This window comes from Enhydra lutris, unplaced genomic scaffold (genome assembly GCF_002288905.1).
Source record: "Enhydra lutris kenyoni isolate GAN:26980312 unplaced genomic scaffold, ASM228890v2 scaffoldscaffold24, whole genome shotgun sequence".
NCBI lineage: Eukaryota > Metazoa > Chordata > Mammalia > Carnivora > Mustelidae > Enhydra > Enhydra lutris.
The window spans coordinates 30,560,114-30,583,637 of record NW_019154108.1 but is presented as its reverse complement, the minus strand read 5'-3'; the positions used below and the strand labels follow the sequence as shown (position 1 = coordinate 30,583,637).

At 43.5% G+C, this 23,524-nt stretch overlaps 1 protein-coding gene across 2 annotated transcripts in view; it reads right to left on the bottom strand.

Moving 5' to 3' along the window:
* The window catches only part of LOC111150667 (WD repeat domain 26), a 40,182-nt gene extending 17,334 nt beyond the window's left edge, over positions 1 to 22,848 (bottom strand). Inside the window, exons 1-7 of one of the 2 annotated variants that reach the window (XM_022508185.1) lie at positions 22,348 to 22,848; positions 20,415 to 20,514; positions 20,213 to 20,317; positions 14,582 to 14,718; positions 10,906 to 11,003; positions 9,634 to 9,790; positions 2,749 to 2,887 (exon numbers count right to left, since the gene is read on the bottom strand). In XM_022508185.1, coding sequence (XP_022363893.1) covers positions 2,749 to 2,887; positions 9,634 to 9,790; positions 10,906 to 11,003; positions 14,582 to 14,718; positions 20,213 to 20,317; positions 20,415 to 20,514; positions 22,348 to 22,751 — 1,140 coding nt within the window. In that variant the 5' untranslated portion in view covers positions 22,752 to 22,848. The remainder of the gene's footprint in view (positions 1 to 2,748; positions 2,888 to 9,633; positions 9,791 to 10,905; positions 11,004 to 14,581; positions 14,719 to 20,212; positions 20,318 to 20,414; positions 20,515 to 22,347) is intronic. The other variant, XM_022508184.1, reaches the window with a different exon arrangement.
* Positions 22,849 to 23,524: the final 676 nt, after the last annotated feature.

The following is a 23,524-nucleotide window of genomic DNA, read 5'->3' as shown; positions in this document are numbered from 1 at the left end:
CTGTCCCCACCTGTGTTGTGTCTATCAAGGCTCAGACCAGGTGCTCTCACCTGGGCAGCATTCTGCACTTTCACAACACTCTGCACATCCTGTGTGAAACGTACTTCAGGGTGTAAATTACTTCCTTTCTATATCGTGTGTTCCTTTCCCAGATGTTACTCTGCAGCCTACAAGCAGTCACTTAGGGAAGAGGCAGGGAGCCTTGAACTTAAATGTGAGGACAAACGCACATCTCTATTTTCACTAACCACAGGCTGAAATTCAGTATTTCAGTCCTGAATGAAGGCAATCGACAAGGTGGCAGCAGGTGAGACACAGGTGCATCAGCCTTCTGTATATCAGGGGACTGTTAATAAAGGAAGTCTCCAGTGTTTTCATACAGTATCACAGCTATTGCATCTATCTCAAAATCTTTATGCTCATCACTACTTCAAAATTTGATGGTGGTTAGAGCTCTTGCTAGAACTTGCTGTTTAATGTGTTCATAAAAAAGCAACATGGAGGGGGGCCTGGGTGGCTCAGTCAGTTCAGTGTGTCTTTGGGTCAGGTCATGTTCCCAGGGTCCTGGGATTGAGTCCTGCGTCAGGCTCCCTGCTCAGTGGGGAGTATTCCTTTCCCTCTATACCGCCCCTTCTGCTCATGTTCTCTCTGTTAATAAATAAAATCTTAAAAAAAAAAAAAGCAACATAATTGTTATACTGGATTTGTTTTTTTACTATTTAATAACTATATTTCAATAATTGGGTTTCCTAGATAATATCATCCCACGTGGGTTTACTATATGTTTTGATTTAAGCATTTAACAACATTACTCTGGGGGGGTTGTCCCTAGAGCCATCAGGGTGTCAGAGTACTACACGGTACAAGGAAAGAACGCCTGCTTCATGGCAAAGAATAGGTCTTATTACCTTTCATCATTCAGAGGATATTATAGATACACAAAAATTGAGGTATGCTCTCAACTCGATTTGTTTTTTAAAGGAAACGCTATACCCAGTGTAGGGGCTTGAACTCACAACCCAGAGATTGAGAATTAAATGCTCTACTGACTGAGCCAGTTAGGCACCTTTGATTCCTTTTTATTTAAAGATTTTATCTGTCAGAGAGCACGGGGAGCAGCAAAGGCAGAGGGAGAAGTAGGCTCCCTGCTCAGCAGGGACAGGACTCTGTCCTGGGACCATGAGATCATAACCTGAGTCAAAGGCAGATGCTTAACCAACCGAGCCACCCAGGTGCCCTGCACCTGCCCCCTAACCATTCTTTTTTAAAAATATTTCCTTCTATGGCCCTGTTTTGTCTATTTTTTTTTTAAGATTTTATTTATTTATTTGACAGACACAGATCACAAGTAGGCAGAGAGGCAGGCAGAGAGAGAGGAGGAAGCAGGCTCCCTGCTGAGCAGAGAGCCCGACGCGGGGCTCAATCCCAGGACCCTGAGATCATGACCCGAGCCGAAGGCAGAGGCTTAACCCACTGAGCCACCCAGGCGCCCCCCCCCCTTTTTTTAATGTAAAAGTCCACGACTTTATTTGGGACAAATATTATATTCTAATTAAAAAAAAATTTTTTTTTTTTGGAAGATTTTATTTATTTGACAGAGAGAGAGAGAGATCACAAGTAGGCAGAGACAGTGGGGGAGGCAGGCTCCTTGCTGAGCAGAGAGCCCGATGTGGGGCTTGATCCCAGGGCTTGATTGAGATCATGACCTAAGCTGAAGGCAGAGGCTTAACCCACTGAGCCACTCAGGCTCCCGTAATTCTAAATTTTTAAAATAAGATTACTTAGTTATGATTTAAACCGAATATTTCTCCTTAACTTATTTAGAGGCATGTACTTCTTTTGATAGGTCAATAAATGTCCCACTGGCTAAAAGAAACAGAAATACTTTTTTCTACAAATCTGTAAGTCATCTTGTTATAAACAATGACAAAAATCTGATTTTAGAGAGAACTCAGAATTTTAAATCCAAAATACAGTATTTTTTGTATATAAGGTGGAGGGGGTGTTTAACAGAAGTTCCACAAATCACACAAGACAGGGGCGCCTGGGTGGCTCAGTGGGTTAAAGCCTCTGCCTTTGGCTCAGGTCATGATCCCAGGGTCCTGGGATCGAGCCCCGCATCGGGCCCCGCATCGGGCTCTCTGCTCGGCAGGGAGCCTGCTTCCCCCTCTCTCTGCCTGCCTCTCTGCCTACTTGTGATCTCTGTGAAATTAAAAAAAAAAAAAAAAAAATTACACAAGACAATGAAAGATTTCAGAAGGCAAACAGTAATGAGTCCTTCCGACCTTGTGACAGAATGGTAAATTGAATATTATCAACAAAGGTACAAACTGGCAAGGGGCATGAAGAGCAGTAGGTCTGAAGTACAGCTCTTCCTGGATCTGAGTCTACCTGTACCACTCACTAGCTTGGACAGCCTGGGCACTTAACATCTACCTCAGTTTCTGGATCTGAAAACAAGAGACGTGAGTGTCCCACAGAGGTACTCTGAGGACCAAACCAAGACTGCACACACACAGATTATGAACACAATCACCAGCACACAACTCTGTATCTACCTACATATGTCATCTAGAAAACACAGGAAGAGGTAAGACATGACAAAAATAGATAGCAAGATGGTTTTAGGAAAGAAGACACTTATATATGCACACTTAAAATCTATGTAATTAGGTTTTAGATGAATTACCTTTTTGTAGTCTACAAACACACACACACATACACACGCACGCACACTGGAGTACATACCGGATCAACTTGCCATATGATAACTGTAGTATCTTTCGATCCTGTTGCTAGTTTCGTGCCATCATTGGAAAATTTACAGAACCATACTTCATTACAATGCTCCGTAAGTATCTGTTGAGTATAACATGGGAACTGCCTCCTAAAACAAAGAAGTCCACACATAGTTATTCTTTCAAAAGAGAGTAATCTAATAATGAAAAAGGTGAAACAAATGGAACTTCTTTAGACATAAAAACTTTAAAATAAGATATGAATGCTTTGCAGATCTTCATCAAGTTTACAGTGGTATGTTGAAAAAAGATTATTACAACATCAGTCAAGGCAATCTCAGGGGAAATCAGTAATCTGAAGTCTGGTTCAATGTACAATTTATTCTTTTTCCCTTTTTCAAGATTAAACAAGAGTAAAAGTATGTGTCCATCACAGATTATTTTGGTCTGATTAAAGTCAACTCATATAGGGGCGCCTGGGTGGCTCAGTGGGTTAAGCCACTGCCTTCAGCTCAGGTCATGATCCCAGGGTCCTGGGATCGAGTCCCGCATCGGGCTCTCTGCTCAGCAGGGAGCCTGCTTCTCTCTCTCTCTCTCTCTCTCTCTGCCTGCCTCTCTGTCTACTTGTGATCTCTCTGTCAAATAAATAAATAAAATCTTTAAAAAAAAAAAAGTCAACTCATATAAATAAAAATTAATAATCAGGGTTTCAGGTTTGTTTAAGTTGGCTGGCATCACGAGGAATGCGCATTTTTATTTACATAAAAGCAACCTGACTTAACAAAAAGAGACAAGGCACTCTCATCGGACAAGCTTGGGTCACAAGCTTTCATGTCTTCGGCAAGTTATTTCACTCCTGAGCCTCAGTTCCCTTGTCTAGAAAAGGAGAGTAATATATACCTAACAGGGTTCTTCTCAGGACGAGAAAAACATCTATGATTCCTGGAACGCAAGAGATACAAGTGATTACTGAGGTATTTCAGTGCAAGCAGAGAAGAAGTGCAACAGAGGGAAGGGGCTGCAGGGATTAAGAATAAAGCCTTAAGAACAGGGACAGCAGAGTAAGAGACCTAGGTTCAAATCCTGACTCAGCCACTTACTAGGTCGTTTCCCAGAAACCGGGAACCCCATTCAATCCCAGTCCCAAGTTTTCCAACCATAAACTAAAGAGAACGGTAGCTGCCTTATGGAATCTCTCTACGGGGACACACAAGAATGAGATGATGCACGTGGAGCATTTACATGGAGCCCAAGCCCCCGCTGGCACGTCCTCAGTGGCTGCTGCTGCTCTAGATTAAGGGAACAAACTCTATGACTCTGGCTCTGAGAGGAAAGGGGATCATGAGTGACTGTTTCCAGGAAGCATTTTTCAAACCATGTGTAAACCCACTTTTAAAAACTATTCTGGGGTGCCTGGTGGCTCAGTGGGTTAAGCCTCTGCTTTTGGCTCAGGTCATGGTCTCAGGGTCCTGGGATTGAGGTCTGTATTGGGCTCTCTGCTTAGCAGGGAGACTGCTTCCCCCACCACTCTGCCTACTTGTGCTCTCTGTGTCAAATAAATAAATAAGATCTTTAAAAAAAAAAACAAAAAAAAACACAACAAAATGAGGTGCCTGGGTGCCTCAGTGGGTTAAAGCCTCTGCCTTTGGTTCAGGTCATGATCCCAGGGTCCTGGGATCAAGCCCCAAGGCAGGCTCTCTGCTCAGTGGGGAGCCTGCTCCCCAAACCCCGGCCTACTTGTGATCTCTGTCAAATAAATAAATAAATCTTAAAAAAAAACCCAAATCAACAGGGGTGCCTGGGTGGCTCAGTGGGCTAAAGCCTCTCCCTTTGGCTCGGGTCGTGATCCCAGGGTCCTGAGATCGAGCTCCGCATTGGGCTCTCTGCTTGGCGGGGAGCCTGCTTCCCCTTCTCTCTCTGCCTGCCTCTCTGCCAAATAAATCAATCTGTGATCTCTGTCAAATAAATAAATAAATAAATAAAAATCTTATTAAAAAAAACAACAACAACAAACAAACCCCATTCTATCCTCCTCCAACTCGATGGCAGCAGCCTTCCTCAGAGCTTCCTGCACTGACTTTGGAAGGTTACACGCCAAACTGCCTAGCCCAGAAGGCCTGGCTGTGCATGCTGCCGAGCACGGAAATGTGTCCAGGACACCTGAGGAACAGGATCTGTAAATCTAACTTTAATTTCTTCATGTTTGAATTTAAATGGCTACATGTAATTAGTGGCTACTTTTTGGATAGTACAGCCCTCTGCGATCATAGAAAAGTTATTTGAACATTAGTGGATACACTTTTCTTTCTTGGGGGGGGGGGAGCAGAGGGAGAAAGAATCACAAGCCGACTCTGTGGTGAGCGTGGAGTCCAACACGGGGCTCAATCTCACGACTCTGAGATCATGACCTGAGCCGAAACCAAGAGGTGGATGTTCAACTGACTGCGCCACCCAGGTACCCCACAAAGGTTTCTCTTTTGAACCAAAGTACAGGTGACATGTAACAGTAAATCAGTTTCAGCTGTACAATAGTACTCTACCACTCTGGACACGCACAGAACGCACACCACAGTACATTACAGTATCATCCACTAGATTACCTACGCTGTACTTTTCATCCCCATGACTTGATAAACTTTTAAGTTTATCCTGAAAAATGATCTTCCCTGTTTTCTTAGTCTATAATTTAAAAATTTATTTTATCAATTCACTAGCTTATAAATAATATATATTCAAAACTAAATTATTATTTACTTTTTCTGGCACACACACACATCTACTTTAGCACTTGGCTATTCGGAGGCTACATTCAATTTTCAGATTGTCTAAAAATTGCTTTAATTTTAAATTACTATTCTATATGTGAACTTAAACAGAATCAATACCAGTTGACATTAATGTTCTAGGTATGCCAAGCCCTGTGCTACACGTTTATAAATAGTACTGCTAATTCTCAAAACTACCTCACAATACTATCTCCATCTTCATGAGGCTCAAAGAGGGCAAGTAACTTAACAAATCATAAACTGATAACTGAATTAGGTTTAAACCTATGGCTGATTCGCCAACACCAGTTTTCTTTCAAATATCATTTTTTTTAAAAAGATTTTATTTGACAGAGAGAGAGATCACAAGTAAGCAGAAAGGCAGGCAGAGAGAGAGATAGATCACAAGTAGGCAGAGAGGCAGGCAGAGACAGAGAGGGAAGCAGTGTCCCTGCTGAGCAGAGCCCGAAGTGGGGCTCAATCCCAGGACCCTGAGACCATGACCTGAGCTGAAAGCAGAGGCTTAACTCACTGGGCCACCCAGGCCCCCCTTAAATATCATTGCCTTTTTCAAGACCCTGTTGGATAAAATTTCAGTCAAAGTAGTACTTTTAATATCAATAATGTTTTCCTGCCTCTTATGGATAGTAATCAATAATGATGTCTTTTACCAAGTGAGAAACACTTTATATTTAGGCACAAAATACACAATAATTCAAATGGGTAAAATTGATCATGAATGAAAAGACAGATCTAAAGTCAGAGTGGCAAAATGTCCTTAAGGAAGGACCATTTCATAATCAGAATTGAGGGCACAAGTCGTCTAGTCTACTGACAATGAGTTGTAACTGAAAGTCATTAAAAGGGTATTTAAATTAACATTATGTTTATTACTTAAATCTTTGAAAAAGAATAAAAACAGACCCAGTTTATTAAAAGCCTAATTTTAGATGTATACAAATCAAAGTTGATGACTTTGTTTTCAAGTAAATTTAAAAATTATCAGTACCTTCCCAAATAAAAGTGAATACTGTATTTTAATTAAACCGAATCTTAACGTTTCAAGTTTTCATAAATATTTCTTAACAATTCTTTACTAAGAAATGAATACTATAAAGTTACCTATGGAAACATCCTTCCACTGGTTGCCGGTAAAAAAAACCCCATAAATTTAACCAAATATATGCATACACTGTGGAAAAATACAAATAATACACTATCTAATGAAAACCCATCAGTGCTGATTAGGGTTTTAAAAAGTTACAGTTCACTTATTCATAATCAATTCTCTATTCTCCAGAGAAAAGAGAGAAAACTTGGTATTGAGATTTCAATGCTAAGAATTACTTTACAAAAATAGAGTTTTCTAGTTTCAATGCTAATCTAATTTCTACAAGAGAATAAAGCAGATATTAAAAAACGTCAACTTTTCTTTTGAAGATCTCTAGATGAAAGCGGAATACTAGGAATTAAATCACATTCGGGTTTTCTTCTTCTAGTTCAGCAACATCTGCAGAGACTGTGCACACTACCTACTTGCCCGACATGTCCCTACCTCAGGGTCTCACTCGGACAGGCAGAGGAGATGGCAGCCCCTCACAGAGACTGGGAATCCCAAGAAGAAAAGCAGACTTTATGGGGACAGCAAGAGGAAAGGGGAGTTCTACTTCTGCTATGTTTCCTTTAAGGTCCTCGAGCCACACACATAGCTGTACGAAGGTCGAAGGCTTAGAAAATCAACCCTGTGGCTCTAGCCTAGACCTGGCCTACATGAGAACCTAGAGGAGGGTGGGAAGACAGAGAAACCTTTTGGAACACATCCTATTGAAGAGACAGGTACAGAGGAGGAGCCTGAGAAGCAGCCAACAGTGAAACAGAGTCTGCAATGTTTTTGAAGTCAGTTTCACGGCAAAGCAGTGAAATGCTATAGAAAGGTCTAGATGTAGGCTGGAGAACAGTCACTGGATTTAATAAAGAAGTTGTTCCTCACCACCACCAGATACAGCTGTGGTGTTGTGTTGGCTGCAGAAATCTCAAGAGTGAAGGACACAGATACTGTGAATGCACAGAAGGGCGTTACTTCAAGCAGCAGTCTCTAAGGCGAGTGTGTGCGTGCGTGCGTGCGTGCATGCAGTGGTGACTTGAAGCACAGAGTCAAAGTTTTGTTCCGTTTTTTAAAAGATTATGGGGAAGACCTGCCTATTATCAGCTAGTTGTGAAGAGCATGAATGCCATCCTCAGGAGTGCTTTCTACGCAGCTTTACGGGAGAGGCTGGTCCCTGTTCTGAGCTAGAAAAAGTCAGACTACACATTTTCCATCACTCCTTTCACAGGTACTGTAACAGAAATCAAGGCATTCAGGAAACATGTAGGTCACGTTCTCCTCGATTTGCTTCCACAGACACCCTCTGAATCCTAAGGTCTACCCTAAATACTCTCCAAGGCACTCCGCCAGCAACACGGAGAAACCAGAAGACAGTCTGGGTCACATCTGCCTTAATTTCAACACTGGTCTCAAGTTCCCTAAAGGAGCCATGAAGGATAAAGCCATATACCCTTTTAATCTAATATCTCCTACCTCTAATTCAACTCAAATGAAAAGATTTAAAAACTCTCATAAGCAAGTTAAGAACAAAATAAAAAATGACAAAAAGGAAAAGGATCTCTACTGACTTTGTCTTAGAACATTTAAAAAATATTTTATTTATTTATTTGACAGGCAGAGAGGCAAGCAGAGAGGAAGGGAAGCAGGCTCCCCACTGAGCAGAGAACCCAATGTGGGGCTCGATCCCAGGACCCCGGGACCTGAGTCAAAGGCAGAGGCTTTAACCCACTGAGCCACCCAGGTGTCCGTTTTAGAACATTTAAGACATAAACCATGTAACTACCCAATACATTAAGATGAATGGCACTTAGTCACTTAAAGTTAAGAACTCCACCAAACATCCTCAGGTTTTCACTGCATTTGGGGAGGGAGAGGTAGGAACTCAACCACTCCGGAAGCAGTCTGTGCACACCTCCTCGATGTCACCCGCAGTCACAGCGCTCACACACAAAGCATCTACGGTTGTTCCCAAAGGCCGCATGTGGTCTACACTCTGGTCCTGCCTGCTTATACCACTTTCAGTACTTTGTCCATGAATTTTTTTTTTTTTAAGATTTTATTTATTTATTTGACAGAGACAGATCACAAGTAGGCAGAAAGGCAGGCAGAGAGAGAGAGAGAGAGAGAGAGAGAGAGAGAAGGAAGCAGGCTCCCTGCTGAGCAAAGAGCCCCATGCGGGGCTCGATCCCAGTACCCTGGGATCATGACCTGAGCCGAAGACAGAGGCTTTAACCCCACTGAGCCACCCAGGCGCCCCCGTCCATGAATTTTTGCTAAAGAAACTGGCATGTGTACTACAACTGTTCATGTGCGGTTCACCAGACCCAAATAATTTCCCTTCTGAAGTCTGAAACATTTCAGAATTAATTTTCAGTATCTTAAAAAATTGAAGTTCAGCTTTAGTTTTGGAAATTGTTATCAAAATAGCAGGAACATTATTACTCCCAATATCTAAGGCAGAGCTGAATGGACATGTTTATGTCCTGACATGGACAGGGTTAGTAACAAAACCCAACCCAGAAAGATACTGCCTGTTATTCTAACCATTTTTAGTTTAGAGGACAGGTTCTACTAAAAAGCAGAGCTTCCATGAAGAACCAAGTATTTCCATGATCTTTATGGGCAGAAAATAATCGGGGCCATTGTCAAAATAGCCATAAGGTCCAGAAAAAGTCACTCTGTGACTCCTGGCATCCAAGGACAGCAGAGCCTCTGGCAGCTGGCGTCCCCGCCCAACACCACTCATAAGCCCTTACAAAGATGGCCAGACAGACCAAATGACCAACCGACACCCAGATGAGAAAGGAAAGCTCGGCTTTCCAGCTTCCCATCTTGAGATGCAGTCCGTTACGCAAACACGAGCCAAATTCTCTGAAAGTGTCCACTTCAGGAAGTTCTAACTCTGCCCACGAATGCTAGATTGGACATGAATGGTTTCGCAGCAACAGGACAAAGTTCCAAAAAAGGAACATTTTAACCGAGTTCATACTGAGTCTGTAAACTATAGAAGAAGTTTGTCTCTTACCTACTACAAACATGATCTATAAGCAGAGACACAGAATCTAGATTATTATCAAGTTTGGTATTGTGATATAGGCACCGATCCCTTTGTAGTTCCACCGCCTGCCGCAGCAGGGTCTGTAAACGCCGGGGGGGGAGCATCACTGATGGTGGCAAATACGCTGTAAGAGAAGACATTTTTAAGAAGAGAAATAACAATAAACATTAAAAAACCAAGACAGTATAACCTTTATTCGTCCCCTTCTGTTCCATTTGCCCCTGCCCTAGAAATCTCACGTCCCTTAGAGCAGTGATGGGAGGGGACACAGTGGGAACAGCAGCTACAGTTATGTTACCACAAAATGGAAGAGACAGGAGGGCTTTAGTTGGTACATTAATTTCCAAAAACACAAAGCAACCCCCTGCCCAAAAAGCCCTATTACCAAAAAACCCCCCCAAAAAGCCAATGACGATGAAGAGCAAATCTGCAGAACACTGTGTCCTGGAGAGACCATGCATCCCTGACAGTGTAAGAGGAACCTCCCCCCAACAAAGGGCCAACTGATGAGGGGGGATAAGCGCCAGGTCTCATCAGATTGCTTCTAATGCCAAGGATCCTGTGAAAATTCAGGGAACGACCGGTGCTTTGATGTGGATAGCCATCTCTTCCAATACTTCCAGTCCTCACACCTCCCCAACCACAGAGTTTTCTGATTCTTAGGATCTCTACTGCCATACCCCAACGTGAAACACATAGAATAACATGATTTAATATGAGAGGGAATAAAAAAAATTTTTCTCTATAAAAGTGTGTAAAATGTAAGTATAAAAGTGGCAAAAATAAAACCCCTACTCTAATCTGGAAGTTATGTATAACATAGCTGGGGGGACGGTTGAAAGGAAAACAGTTTATATAAACCTGGGCCTTCTTATTGAAATCAACAACTATTTAAAACACTTGTAGATTACATTTCTGGTTTTTGTATTTTTTCCCTCCAACCATAGCACTTCTCCCCCAAACAAAATCTTAACGGGAGCATCACCGCATAGTATATATGAAGGGAGAACTGCTCTGGGACCTGGGCCCTCTCCCCTGATTCATGGGGAGGTAAGCTGCTTCTCAGACTCCATGGCAGAATTTGGAAACCTTTACTTTAAAGGGCTTAATGAATTTTCCCTTCTTCCCTACGTAACTGCTCACTGAGAGCGTGTCTGGATGCAAGTCTTCCTGATCAATTCATAGTATCTATTTCTAATTAAGAGAAAACACAGAAACACCAAAAGGTAAGACTCTTACTCTGCAGTTTGTCCAATAGTTTGGATCGGGAAGCTGTTCCTTTGCCTTCCCATTCTGCTTTTGCACGTAGGTCTTCTGCATGGCTACACATCAGATACCTAAAAACAGGACAGAGAAAGCGCCAAATATCAAACCCTTTTCCTTGGGTAACATAACAATAATACAATAATAATGATAATAATATAATTTTTCATAATTGAAAAATATTAACCATACTTTTACTAAGAAACATATATCAAGTTTTTACTAAGAAATACATACCAAGAAGCAATTTCTACAGTGGACCCAATTCATTAACACAACCCAGCACGTGGATGTATTTATTTTTAAGATTAATAAAGCACCATTACCAAAGTATATAATATTACTGTCATGACATATGATCACATTAGTAAAACACGTCCGTCCCCTCTCCTGCCAGCCCACATCATGCTGTGTACGCCGTTCTCACAACACGCCAGGCTCAGCCCCAAGCACTCCATGTGTACTACTCTACTGGCTGGGCACCAATATCCTGGGTGAGGCCAGCACTCACAGGCTGATTCACAAATGAACCACCCAAGGCCCAGAAAGCCTGAGTAACCGGGTGAGGGTTAAGATGCAAAAAAAGGGGCTTGAACTCAGGCATTTTTAGCTGCAAAACTTGCTCTAACTACTACGCTAACTGAATTACTTCTCGGGAGGAAAACAGAACTCCCCCCCTCCGCCAAAACCTCAGATAAGAAAAAAACACTTCTGGGGGCACCTGGGTGGCTTAGTGGGTTAAGCCTCTGCCTTCGGCTTGGGTCATGATCTCAGGGTCCTGGGATCAAAGCCCTGCATTGGGCTCTCTGCTAAGCAGGGAGCTTGCTTCCCCCTTTCTTTCTGCCTGCTGCTCTGCCTACTTGTGATCTCTGTGAAATAAATAAATAAAATCTTAAAAAAAAAAAAGACAAAAAACCCTTCAAAGACATTTACACTAAGTTAATTAAACAAAAACAACATACCTGCAAGAGTTTATCATAAGTGTCACTCAAGAAATGGTACAATTGGATAATCATCCTTGGGTCATCCTGTGAAAGGTATTGAGATCCCAAAGCAGAAACTCTGGGAACTGTTTCATCACTATGTGTGCCGAAGGAGGCATAAATGCTAAAAAGTAATGGGTTCTGGAGAAAACATGAGGCCCCCTGCTGGGAGCGTGACCCTGACCTTGCTCTGGCTCTTCTTAGAGAAGAACAGGCTTTCAACGTAAAAGAAGTGAAGGCATTATTCAGACATGGAGATTAGACCTGGCGAGTCCTACCTTGTCTGGTACTGTTCTCAGACCTGTTTTTCTCACTTGTAAAAAAGGTATTAAATAGGGAAGTAAGGATTAACTAAGAGTATACGAAGTACTTGGTCCACTACCTGATATACACGTAGAGCTTGTAAGTATGAGAAACCTCTCAATTGATTTGAGTATCACCTTCTCTTTTTCTCACCTGCATGAAGCAAACTGCATTCAGCATTGAGTAAGTTACTCGCCTCTTACCCTGGAGCAGAGAACTACCTGCTCTCTCGCAATTTACTTAGTGTATGGTGTCTTAGCTGATGAGAACTTACTTTGTTTTAATGGTGTGAGTAACCTGACTGAAAATACAAAATATAAAAGAAGCCAGGTATTGCAAAACTTTTGGTTTCTAAAATAACTTTTTTTGGGGGTAAAATTTATTTTCAGTAATTTCAGAGAAAAATTGTTCACTTTTTAAATTTGGCTAAAGACACCTATGATTGCTTTTGCCACTTTCAAAAATACACATTACACCTTAAGGGTTTCACAAGAATGTCTGTTTATGGGAAGCTGCGTGGCATTACTGAAAAGGTGCTATGCCAGTGGGAAAAACCCCTAGGTTCTCATGCCAAGTCCACATCTGGCCATCTTTACACAACTTCCTTATGGGAAACAGTCAAGGGACACACTGGGTGAAGTTCATTTTGGAATCAAAACTAGGTGATTAAGTTACATGTTCTGTTACCAGAGCAAGAAAAAAATCATCATGGGAATGGTCTTTAGGTGACACAGAAATCAGACACCTTATTAAGGAGATAAACAGAACCAGGTAGTCTGTCAACTACAGACATAACACACTCAGTGTGCTCCAGTGTCCGAAGATGCCGTGCACACAGACCACCACTCGGCCATCAGTCAGATAAGGCTTGGAAGCTGGGCTTCTGCTTTACCAGGCGGACTGGTTACTTCACTTCTCTGAGGTTCAGTTTCCTTTTCCTCAAAAACCCTAAAAATGAACCTTACAACACCTCCCCGGGTCCACTGTTTTGTCCATTATTTTGTATTTGAAAACTTATTATGTGTCAATGTTGTTCTAGAGGCTGGAGCCGTATCATGTAATAAAAAAATGATATAAAGAAAAAATTAAAAACAGTGACGTGACAAGAGAATGCCTGGTAGGTGGTTTTAGGGGAGGATGTTCGAGCTGGGGCCTGAGCACCTAGTAGCCTGCTATGGAAAGATCAGGGGAAGAGCAGTTAAGATAAAGGGAAGTGTGAGCAGCTTGGCCAGTTAAGGAACAGAAGAAACATTAATATCGCTAGAGAGTAAATGAAGGAAGGAAAAGATGGCAGGAAAAGGTCAGGGACTCTGCAGGCTTGAGCAGAGATTCTGGATTTAAGGGGGCTAGAAAGCCAGTGAGAAGTTTTAAGAAAGGGTTTAAGTATAGTATTAAGAAATTAAATAAAGAAATTAAGAAAACCATTAAGAAATGGTTTAATGTATGGTATTACTTACGTATTTATGTATTCATCTGGCTGCTGGGTGAAATGCATCGTTAAGGGAATGAGAAGAAAAGCAATGGGAGGCCACTCAAATGTTCTAGGAGATACGTTTATAGATTCACTAGGACAGAATTTGTGGAGATGGAGAGAAATGGACAAATCTGGAATGTTTTAGAAAGGCCAATGCATGTCAGAGTTAAAAGATGTAAGAAATGCAAGGATGAGGTTTGTTTTTTGTTCGGACAAAGGTCTTACTGCTAACCGAGATGGGAAAACTAGGGGAGAAGCAGGTGGGGGCGGGGGGTGGGGAGGACAACTGGATTCAAGAAGCTCACTGTGGACAGGCCCCTCTGAGACACCCAAATGGAGACCGTCAGGGAGGCAGTTGGATACACACACTGGGACCTGAGGTGAGAGCTTCTGGCAGAAACAGTATGTGAGGGTGCGGCACAGAATGAGGGGACCTAGCGGGGTAAGCGGACCAAGAACAGATGTGGGGTCTGGATCCGAGGCCTTGGTCCCCTGACATGGAAAGAATGGACGTGAAGATCAAGTGAGACCGTGTACAGGATATGCTCACTCAGTAAGGACCCGGGGAAGGATAGGCACACATTAGGCAGAGTGTCAGATGCAGTGCACTGGAAGGTTCTCCGCTCACTGTCTGCACAGAAGGGGACGCCACAAGGTTTTTATGAAAGACTATGAAATGGTGATAACCTATTTCTTCTTCCTAGTCTCATATGCATTGTTTCCCAGGAGGACAAGAGCAGCCTGAATGTGTTTAAATGACTGCATCCAGACAAACACCGTCCTGGGACGCAGCCCGATTCCCACCCTGGAGGAGCGGCAGCCGAGTCGGACCAGGTGGTGCCTCTGTCACCCGGCATCCAGAGTCACCAGGTGTCCGGAGCGGCGCCCTTACCCGCTGAGGACGTGAATGCGCTCCGTGTTATACTTCAGGGGTGTCAACTCGCAGCGCAGAACGTGAAGGGCCTCTAGGACCTTGCCGTCCTCTAGGTACTCCAGGTACTTCTGCTGCAGCAGCAAAAACTTCATCCTCTGACAGGACAGAAAGCAGCAGTCAGGGGAAAGAAGCTGACGGAAGGTTCAGAAAATGTTTGTGCCTAAACAGAACAGTAGAAACCATTCTACTATGCCCTTTGACAATCACTTCTTAAAATGCTTTAAGATGATTCAAACTATTTTGGTTTAATATAGTCACAGTAGATTAAATGTTGACTTTGCTCAATTCCACATCTTAATAAAACTCTGCTTTGAACCAATAATCTCAAATTAGGTAAGACCATTAGCAACCAAGGCATCACCAGAGGAAAAAATGAACTCTGCCCTTAGAACATTCACCTAGAATTGTATTCTTGCATGAAAATTCAGAACCCTTCCAGGTATTCTAAATTTGTTTTACAAGTCTGACTCTTACAATAGGGCTTTAAGGGGTTTTATGACACAAGTTTTGAAAAGAGGGCAGAAACACTGGTTAATGGAGTACAATTACTTAAAATCTGCAGTGTGTCAGAAGGACTAAGCAGACCGCCAAGCAGAACTAGAGGCTTGGGGCAGAGATCATGGAGCATCAGGCATGCCTTATGGAAGAAGAGCTGTCCAGCAAAAGGCCTAGAGGTCCATGCGCAGAGTGGGCCAGCGTGAGTCTGATGGCCTCGCCCTTGCTAGGAGGTCTATGACAGAAGGCTGAACTCTAAAGTTTGCAAAAGGAGTATTTGTCTGTGTGTTCTGCTCATAGCCTGCTTGCTGAGGCATTTAACTACGGGACACAGGCAATTATGACCAACTCGTTTCTCCCAAAAGGACAAACTGTTTCTAGCTTGTGGTGAAGCACTTTCGCACTGAGTTTTTCCCTGAAATGTGTTTGGCTCTAATACTCTTTAATGTCCCTTTACTCTATTATGATACTTTTAACTGGAAAGTGATCATCACGATCTTAGCAGCTTTTCTGTGAAGAGAAATACTTATGACTATCAAGTTGAAACTTTTCTACAATAGAAGACCACTGCTCGGAGGGACTCTTTCATCTGATCTGCTACCTTCGGCTCTGGAGCAAGCCGACAGATGCAGGTACGGATGTCAGTGGATGGAAAATGTCAGCCATATTTAGAGACCCCCAAGGCATACAGTGGTCAAGATTTTGAACCTACTTAAAAGAAAACACCAAACAAGAGCTTTTTCTTCCTCAGTATAACATTAAGTATACATATATTGTTCCAAAATGGTGTGGAGAAATGATCATTTTTTCAGAGTACCATGAACTTCTCTGCAAGATTTCCTAGTCGGGAGTATTTAGAACAAAGGCCTACCTACAAGCCTCTAAAAATGGTTTCTAGGGAAAGTAAACAAAACAAACCCCGTCAGTTAAGGCAGGCCGACATTTAAACACTTCTTTTGTAAGATGCATTGCATATGTTTGGTGGTAATCTAAACTTAAATCTGTAACTAAAGAACAGAAAAAATTTCAAACTATCAGATGAGCTCCTGTAACTCCAGAAAAACTACCTTTACCAAATTTTACACATCACGTTCGATAGACTAATGAACACTTCAGAAACAGATCGGTTATCAAGATGCACTGAGAAGTGTGTTGCTGCATGTGGGGCCCAAAGTTAACCTGTATTATGTCAAAGAAAAAAATACTCTGACATCCATCAGGTGACAAAAACCAAAGACTAAATAAAACAATTTAAGAATCAAAGGATTTTACATCTGAAGTTCTTCTGGATAGCCTCCCCATTTTATCACCCAAAAACAATCTGCACTCTTTATGAAAGGCAGAGTTTATAGATTTCCCTTTACTGATATGGTCACATTTTCATTTCACATAGTGTTTCTGATTCAAACCTGAGAATCATGTTTAGCTGCAATATTTTTTCATTTAAATGCCACACGTAACTGGCCAGTATGTGTACTTGGTTTCTCCACTCAATTTTCTTAGCAATCGGAAATCTGGAGAAAATTATTTTCCATTATTTATTTTTGGGGGTGTCAACTGTGAGGTCCTAGGTACAGCCCCCATTCCAGTGTGTGTAGGGACAGTGCCCCAAGTGCTATTTCCCCCTTATTTCCCCACCAAGATCCTGCTGGAACATGCTCCTGTCTTTCTGCAGGGCAGGAGCGGGCCAAGGGAAACTGTGAGGGGAGCCGACTCAAACGCATTTCTGGACACACAGGGCACACTATAAAGACGGTGTGCAGACATTTTTCTAGGAGTCATTTTTTCCAGATGAAGACAAAGAATATCCTCACACGGGTATGGAATCCTGGTAGTGTGCACGGCAGCTGAAAGGTTGCTGGCCAAGCACAGCTAGAGATTTGGTTGAAAGATAAAATGCTTATTCTCCTAAAAATCAGTTCAGTTTGTATTTGACACATATGGTACGGATGGAGAATAAAACTGCATTTTACTTCCCAAAATGTAAACATAATTTCAAGAAAATAAACACCTTTCACAAATGATGTTAATTATTTAAAGTTTTAAAAATTCAGGCAAAACTGAAGTTTGTTGAGGTGGGGACAGAGCTTAATGAACCCCCCCCCCTTTTTTATAAAGACTGCAAGTTGGGCGGCGCCTGGGTGGCTCAGTGGGTTAAAGCCTCTGCCTTCGGCTCAGGTTGTGATCCCAGGGTCCTGGGATCGAACCCTGCATCAAGCTCTCTGCTCCATGGGGAGCCTGCTTTCTCCTCTCTCTCTCTGCCTGCTTCTCTGCCTACCTGTGACCTCCGTCTGTCAAATAAATAAATAAAATCTTAAAAAAAAAAATAAAGACTGCAAGTTTCCAAAATGAAGAAAAGAAAGAGGCTGAGAAAACAAACTGCCCTTTATAGCTGCCCCCAGCTCCCAATGAGACCTCTGTGAGAGCACTTCTGTTCTCTGATCATCTCCCACTGTCTTTCGGCCCAGGGTGTCTGTCTGTCTCTTACTATCCAGCCGCACCGTGAAAGACAGCTCCACGTGGTAGGTCCTGCTGCTGTCGTGCCGCCCCTCATCCTACCCAATATTGGGACCACTGTACCCTCTCCTCCCACTGAAATGTCCTGACCTATTTGAAGGAAAAGTCCAAGGCTGTACGGACTATACAGGGGGGGCCTTCCAGCTAACTCAGGAGTGGTTCTAACTCTGCAGTAAGGGTTATAACCAAGTTGTATCAATTAAACCATGACTCAGAGGAAAGGGGAAATGAATTATATTTAAACTATGGCTTTCAAAGCCCTATTTAACTTTAAAAAACAGTAGTTAATTTCTGTCCATGAAATTAGTATTTGAACACTTTTTTAAAGCACATTTCTTTATACTAAAAAATAAATACGGATTTTAGATAGAGGAGTTTCCCCTATTACTGGCCTCTACTACCCATCCAAACTCCCCCGACATGGTGAAGCACATGTGAACCCAAACTGAAAAATGTTGATTCACGAGCTCACTTTCCAGAAAATCCAGAGCAAATTCTGCTATTGCTGGTACCATCTGACTGGATATCATTAAGAAATATGGGGGGTAGGTGGGGAGATCAGAGAGTGGATCGGGTCAATAAAAATGTTCGGGCTTAAAAAGGAAAATATAATTGTAGACTTGATTAAGTCATCAAATGCGTCTGGGCATACAATTAAAATAATTATGCTAAAAAAAAGTCCCAAATAGTTGACTTCTATGGTATTATGGTATTATTACAGTTACCCTGGGATTGGGTTCTTTTCTAGAGATAGAGGAGTAAATCTGAACACAAACTAGAAGGGTTAAAAAAATGCTGAACTGAATCTTAAACCTGGAACCCCTTTCTTTGTATAAATACCTAAACAGTTTGATGGTATGAGGCTTAGCCAGAGATTTAACCTTCATTTTATTAGATGCTGGAATGTTCTATAGACTGAACAGGCTGTAAAAAGAAAGGACTCTTCCTCATCATCTACAAACTGCCTTTCCTGAGTTTACATGTTGCTTCTAATGAAGGTTTCAGGTGAGATAGTCATAATCTAAAACCACCACAGTAGTCCTACATTTCTATAAACAAGTAAGAAAAAATAGGAAGTGACCCTATTTAAATTTTTACTAAATTACAAACACAATTTGAAGTGAAGCCTTAAAAAAAGGTAAACAATTCTTCCAAAACTCATACACTTAGTTTCTGTCTTTATTTTTGGGTCACCTTCCATTCCATCAGAGCTAGTAATTTATGAGAAACTGCCCAATTAAAATACACTTAGATTCCTTTTTTTTTTTTTAAACCCCAAACACACTGATTGGGAAAAATTTAAGTTGCTGGGAAATGTATAATCCTTCTAAATGTAGGTGTTTATTTTAACTTCTGTGTTTTCATTTTTTAATATTCACATGGAACTGGTCATTCCATGAGTTAATTTATTATCAATCACCTGATTCCACAGTAAGTAAAAATTTTAGTTTATATGTTCATACTTGTTTGCACCTTCAATTTGCCTGAGGTTCATTCTCTAGACGTATACACTATGGTATAAAATTATATTATGAATTTGAAAACTTTTGTAATTAAGATTCCCCCCCAACAAAAAAAAGCCCAAAAAACAAAAACAAGAGGCTCTATTAGGTTTACAGACAAAGGCAGCAAAATTAATGTTTGACCCAATTAAAAAAAAAAAAAATCAAAAGGTAACAGTAGTCATTTACTAATATTTAACAAACAGCTGGTTTCCCTACTTGACTTCCTATTGGCCTCCTTTCCCTCCCCCACCAGACAGGAAACTGCTTCTGACAACAAATGAATCAGCTAGAAGTTAAAAGGCCAGCAGCCAGCAGCTGATTCTTCATGGTTTCCAATCGTAGGCACTTAAAAAAACTTAGCCTTCTCCTTTCCCTCACTGACATCTATAGAAGAATTAAAGCCTACCAGTAGAAAAGATTCAGTAAGATTTATGAAAGAGGCTAACAGGTTGGACTACTGAACTGATCTTGTCGGGGAAATAAGGCCTGTGAGCACAGCCCAATGGTCAAATCTGCACACAAACCCTGCACCAGCGTCATCCACAATGTACACACTTGGACACTGTCAATGCACACAACTGGAATGCAAGAGTGGAAAATGGTGAACACACCAGAGGAGCTGCTTTGAATTAAATTCCCAAAGATTAAAAGGAACAAACAAACAAAAAAAGACAAATCATGTACCAGCTACTTAAGGCTATAGGATACACACACATCCAAATACATTTCCTCTGCCAGCACATTCAGTATAAATAATGTGAAAGTATAATTTAGCTTTGATTCCACAAATATAAAACTGCTATTAACAGCACTGAAAGCATGAAGATCTTCCAATTAATTTCTAGAAGCTTAATTTATGAAGTAGGTTCAAATGACACATTTACTAAACATGATTTTAAAAAGATAAAACTCAAAATTTTAAAACATCAACACTCATCTTGGTTTACAAACTTAATTACATGAACTTTAACTATTTTTAGGCCTTATCTCTTATAAGAGACAGAAACCTAAGATTATCAATAACCTATGAAAATAAGCATGAATGTGAAACTAAGAACAAAAGTGTATTTACCACAATTATTCCCAACAACGTTTGAGAGATTTCAAGTGCGCCTCTTACCACAATAGCATGAGGAGAATGCACTAAAGGCTTTAGTTCATTCAGGTCATTTTCTGCCTGCAAAAATTGGCATAAAAGAAAAACAAAAATGTCACAAAATGCACATTCCAATATATAATTTTAGCAGCACACAGCTCTATATGCCCTACTTTACCTTCTCCCAGTCTCCTTCCATGACATGATTTCGGAATTTGGTGGCAGAAGGATGTTCTAAACGACATCCTGACTCTTGCATGAGGAGATCAACAGTCTGGCTGCAGGAGAGATACAGTGTAAAAAAGACCTGGCCAACTTGTAGGATTCACTCTTCTAAATCAACTCATGTCCATAAAAACAGTTGCAAAAGTTTTCAAGCTAACCTCATGATGGAGAAAAAAAGAAATCTTTTTTTTTTTTTTTTTAAAACTGTGTTTGGCTCAACAAACTTGCATTTTGAAACGGCCACCGTGGAGTTTTATCTAGTCAGGTTAAAAGCCTTCTTGAAACCAGTTTCAAAATAAGTTCTTCCAATTTTTACCATTTAATGCCTCAGAAGTTTAATGAGGTATAAAATCTCCAAGAACACGTTGTAACCAAGTGGTTAAATAAAAACCAGGCTTTCCCTACTAACCGCGTTACAACAGTTCAAAAGATAGAAACTGTTAGCTCCAGACAAGGCAAGAGAGAGGACCTGGGTCAGGGAAGGGCCTTACATCCAGACGTGATGTTTGCACAGATATTCAACTAGGTCAATCTTCAAAATTAAAATAAATTCAGCATCAAAAATCACTCTCTTTCTCTCTATACTAAAAATAGCAAATTTACTATGGTGTAGGTTCCAAATAGTCACGAGTTATTTCCTCCTGCTGCTGTCAGCTTGCTTCTTGTCTCAATAACATGTTCTGTTAGCATTTACAAAATCTGTTTTCAAACTAATCCTTCTCCTTAGGGAACAAAGTGAAATCTTTCAAAGACCTATTTCTCTTTGAGAGCTGAAAAAAATCTACCAAATGCAATTTGTCTCATCAGATATTTTGATACCTAAAATCTTCACCAGTTTTCCCTATTTGTGTTTATGTTTCAATGCTTTCTCATTCATCTCTGTTTATTTTTCAGCTAGCTAAACAGTGCCACAGTCTGCCAGAAAATCAAAATACTTGGGTCACTTTTAAAAAGTGCTCCCCTCACTTTCCCTTCCCGGGAGAACTAAACTGTAAATCCAAAACTACACCTAGGCTAGCTCTAAGAGCTTTTGGCCTAGGATTTGAAGCTAGGAAAGGGACTGCTGCACGTTTCCCCGCTTTGGTCTTCCTCTGGCTAGGCTTCACCCCACCATCAGGACTCCAGGGCACTCTCCACCCTGGTCCTACCTTCCACCACCCCCTGGCTTTTCCTTTGTGCATACGGGTTGGTAGGTTCACCTTATTTTAGGTGCACAAGGCCACCGACCTTGTATTTGAAAATAAACTATTCCCCCAGATCAGAGTTCTTTCTCACAGGCACTCTCTTGGAATTCAAGCGGGATTTCAGACCGGTTAGTGGTAGGCCTCTCGCACATACACAAGGGCCTTTAAATGACATCAACAGGGCATTTCACTCGGTCGCTCCCATCAGATTTATTCTACAACCTCCTTCCAAATTCTCCCAGCCTCTCAGTTCCCATGAACACTTGTAGGCGATTGTCTTTCCTGATTGGTGGTTGGCCTGGGTTGTCTGTCATAGTTGGGGGTGGGGAGGTGTCCCACAAAGATGCCTCTGAGATATACTTGAAAAACAAATCCTCCAAGGTTCATTATTTCCAGCAGCTCGAACGCACCCCTCCCCCACCACGCGAAGACACACTCCCGCATCTGTCTTTATTGACAGACAATTCAGCTCCGAAGGTGTGCGGGCAGGGGGCAATGTCCGGGCTTCCTGTCCCCCTCCCCGAGCCCGCCGCCGCCTGTCTCCGTCTCCCCTCTAAGCCCTGCAAGTCAGCTGCTCCTCCCCGTCCTCCCCCGGCCCGCAGCACGAACGCTCTCCCGGGCCGAGCTCCGTCCGGCCCCCCTCCCCCACGCGGCCTCTGGCCCTCGGTCCGTCCACACCAGCCGCCTGGAAAGGACACTTACTTGAGCCCTAAGCCATTCAAGTGCTGTCCTATTAGCCTAATGACATCCTCGTCGGACTGGGAGAGCCGCTTCTTCTTCTTGAGGCTGCTGCCCAGCTCTGGGGTGGCCGAGGAGGCAGCGGCGGCGGCGGCGGCCGAGGCGGCGGCAGTGGCGGCCCCGCCGGGGACCCCGTTATTGACATTCAGGCTGTTGCTATTGTTGCTGGCGGCGGAGGGGGCGGAAGGCAGCAGCCCGTTGGCGTGAGCCAGGTCCCCCGCGGACGACGACGACGAGGGGGACGACTCCCCGTTCTGGGCCGACAGGCAGGCCAGCTCCTGGGTCTGTCCCTGGCCCCCGCCGCCCCCTCCGCTGCCGCCGCCGCCGCCGCCGCCTCCTCCTCCTCCTCCTGCCCCGTTGGCCTGCATGATGCTGCCGCTGACCAGGCTGTGGCCGCTACTTCGGTGGGGGGCGGCGGCGGGGGCAGCGGCCGGGGGCAGTCCCACCACCACCACCACGGAGGAGGAGGAGGAGGAGGACGACGACGACGACGAGGACGAGGACGACGAGGACGGAGGGGAGAGGCCTGCTCTGCCTGCCGAAGCCCCGGGCTCTCCTGCTCCCTCCGCCGCCGAGGCTCGGGGTTTCTTCCGCGGGGGCGGGGAGGCTCCGCCGGCGTCCGAGTCGGAGGAGGAGGAAGCGGAGGCCAGAGTTTCCTCGCCGAGAGAGGCCGTGGTGGGAGGGGGGGGGGGCGGGGACGGGCCCGGGGGAGGGGGGGGAGGGGAGGAGGGGGAGCAGGAGGGTCCGGGCCTTTCCTCCCCCCCACCCCCCCGGGCGGCTCGGAGAGCGGCGGGGGGCGCGCCGGGGCCCCGCGGGCGGCGGCGGGGACGCGGGGCCCGCCGCGGGGCTGAGCCCCGGCGCTGGCGGCGGCGGCGGCGGGCGGCGGCGGAGGCAGCGGCCGCCTCGGCGCTCGGTGGCTGCGCTCCGCTCCCTGGTGTGTTGATTCTTCCCCCAGCTGCTGCCTAATGGAGTCCAGGCGCTCGCGTCACAGGAAATGCCTATACTGCCCTCCTCACTCACTTCCGGTGGCAGGTATGGAACCTATGGGGGGCCTGTCAGGCGGCACGTGCGCGCGGCGGCGGGGCCTCGGGGCGGGCGGCGGGCAGCGGGCGGCCCCAACCCCGACCCGCGACCCCGACCT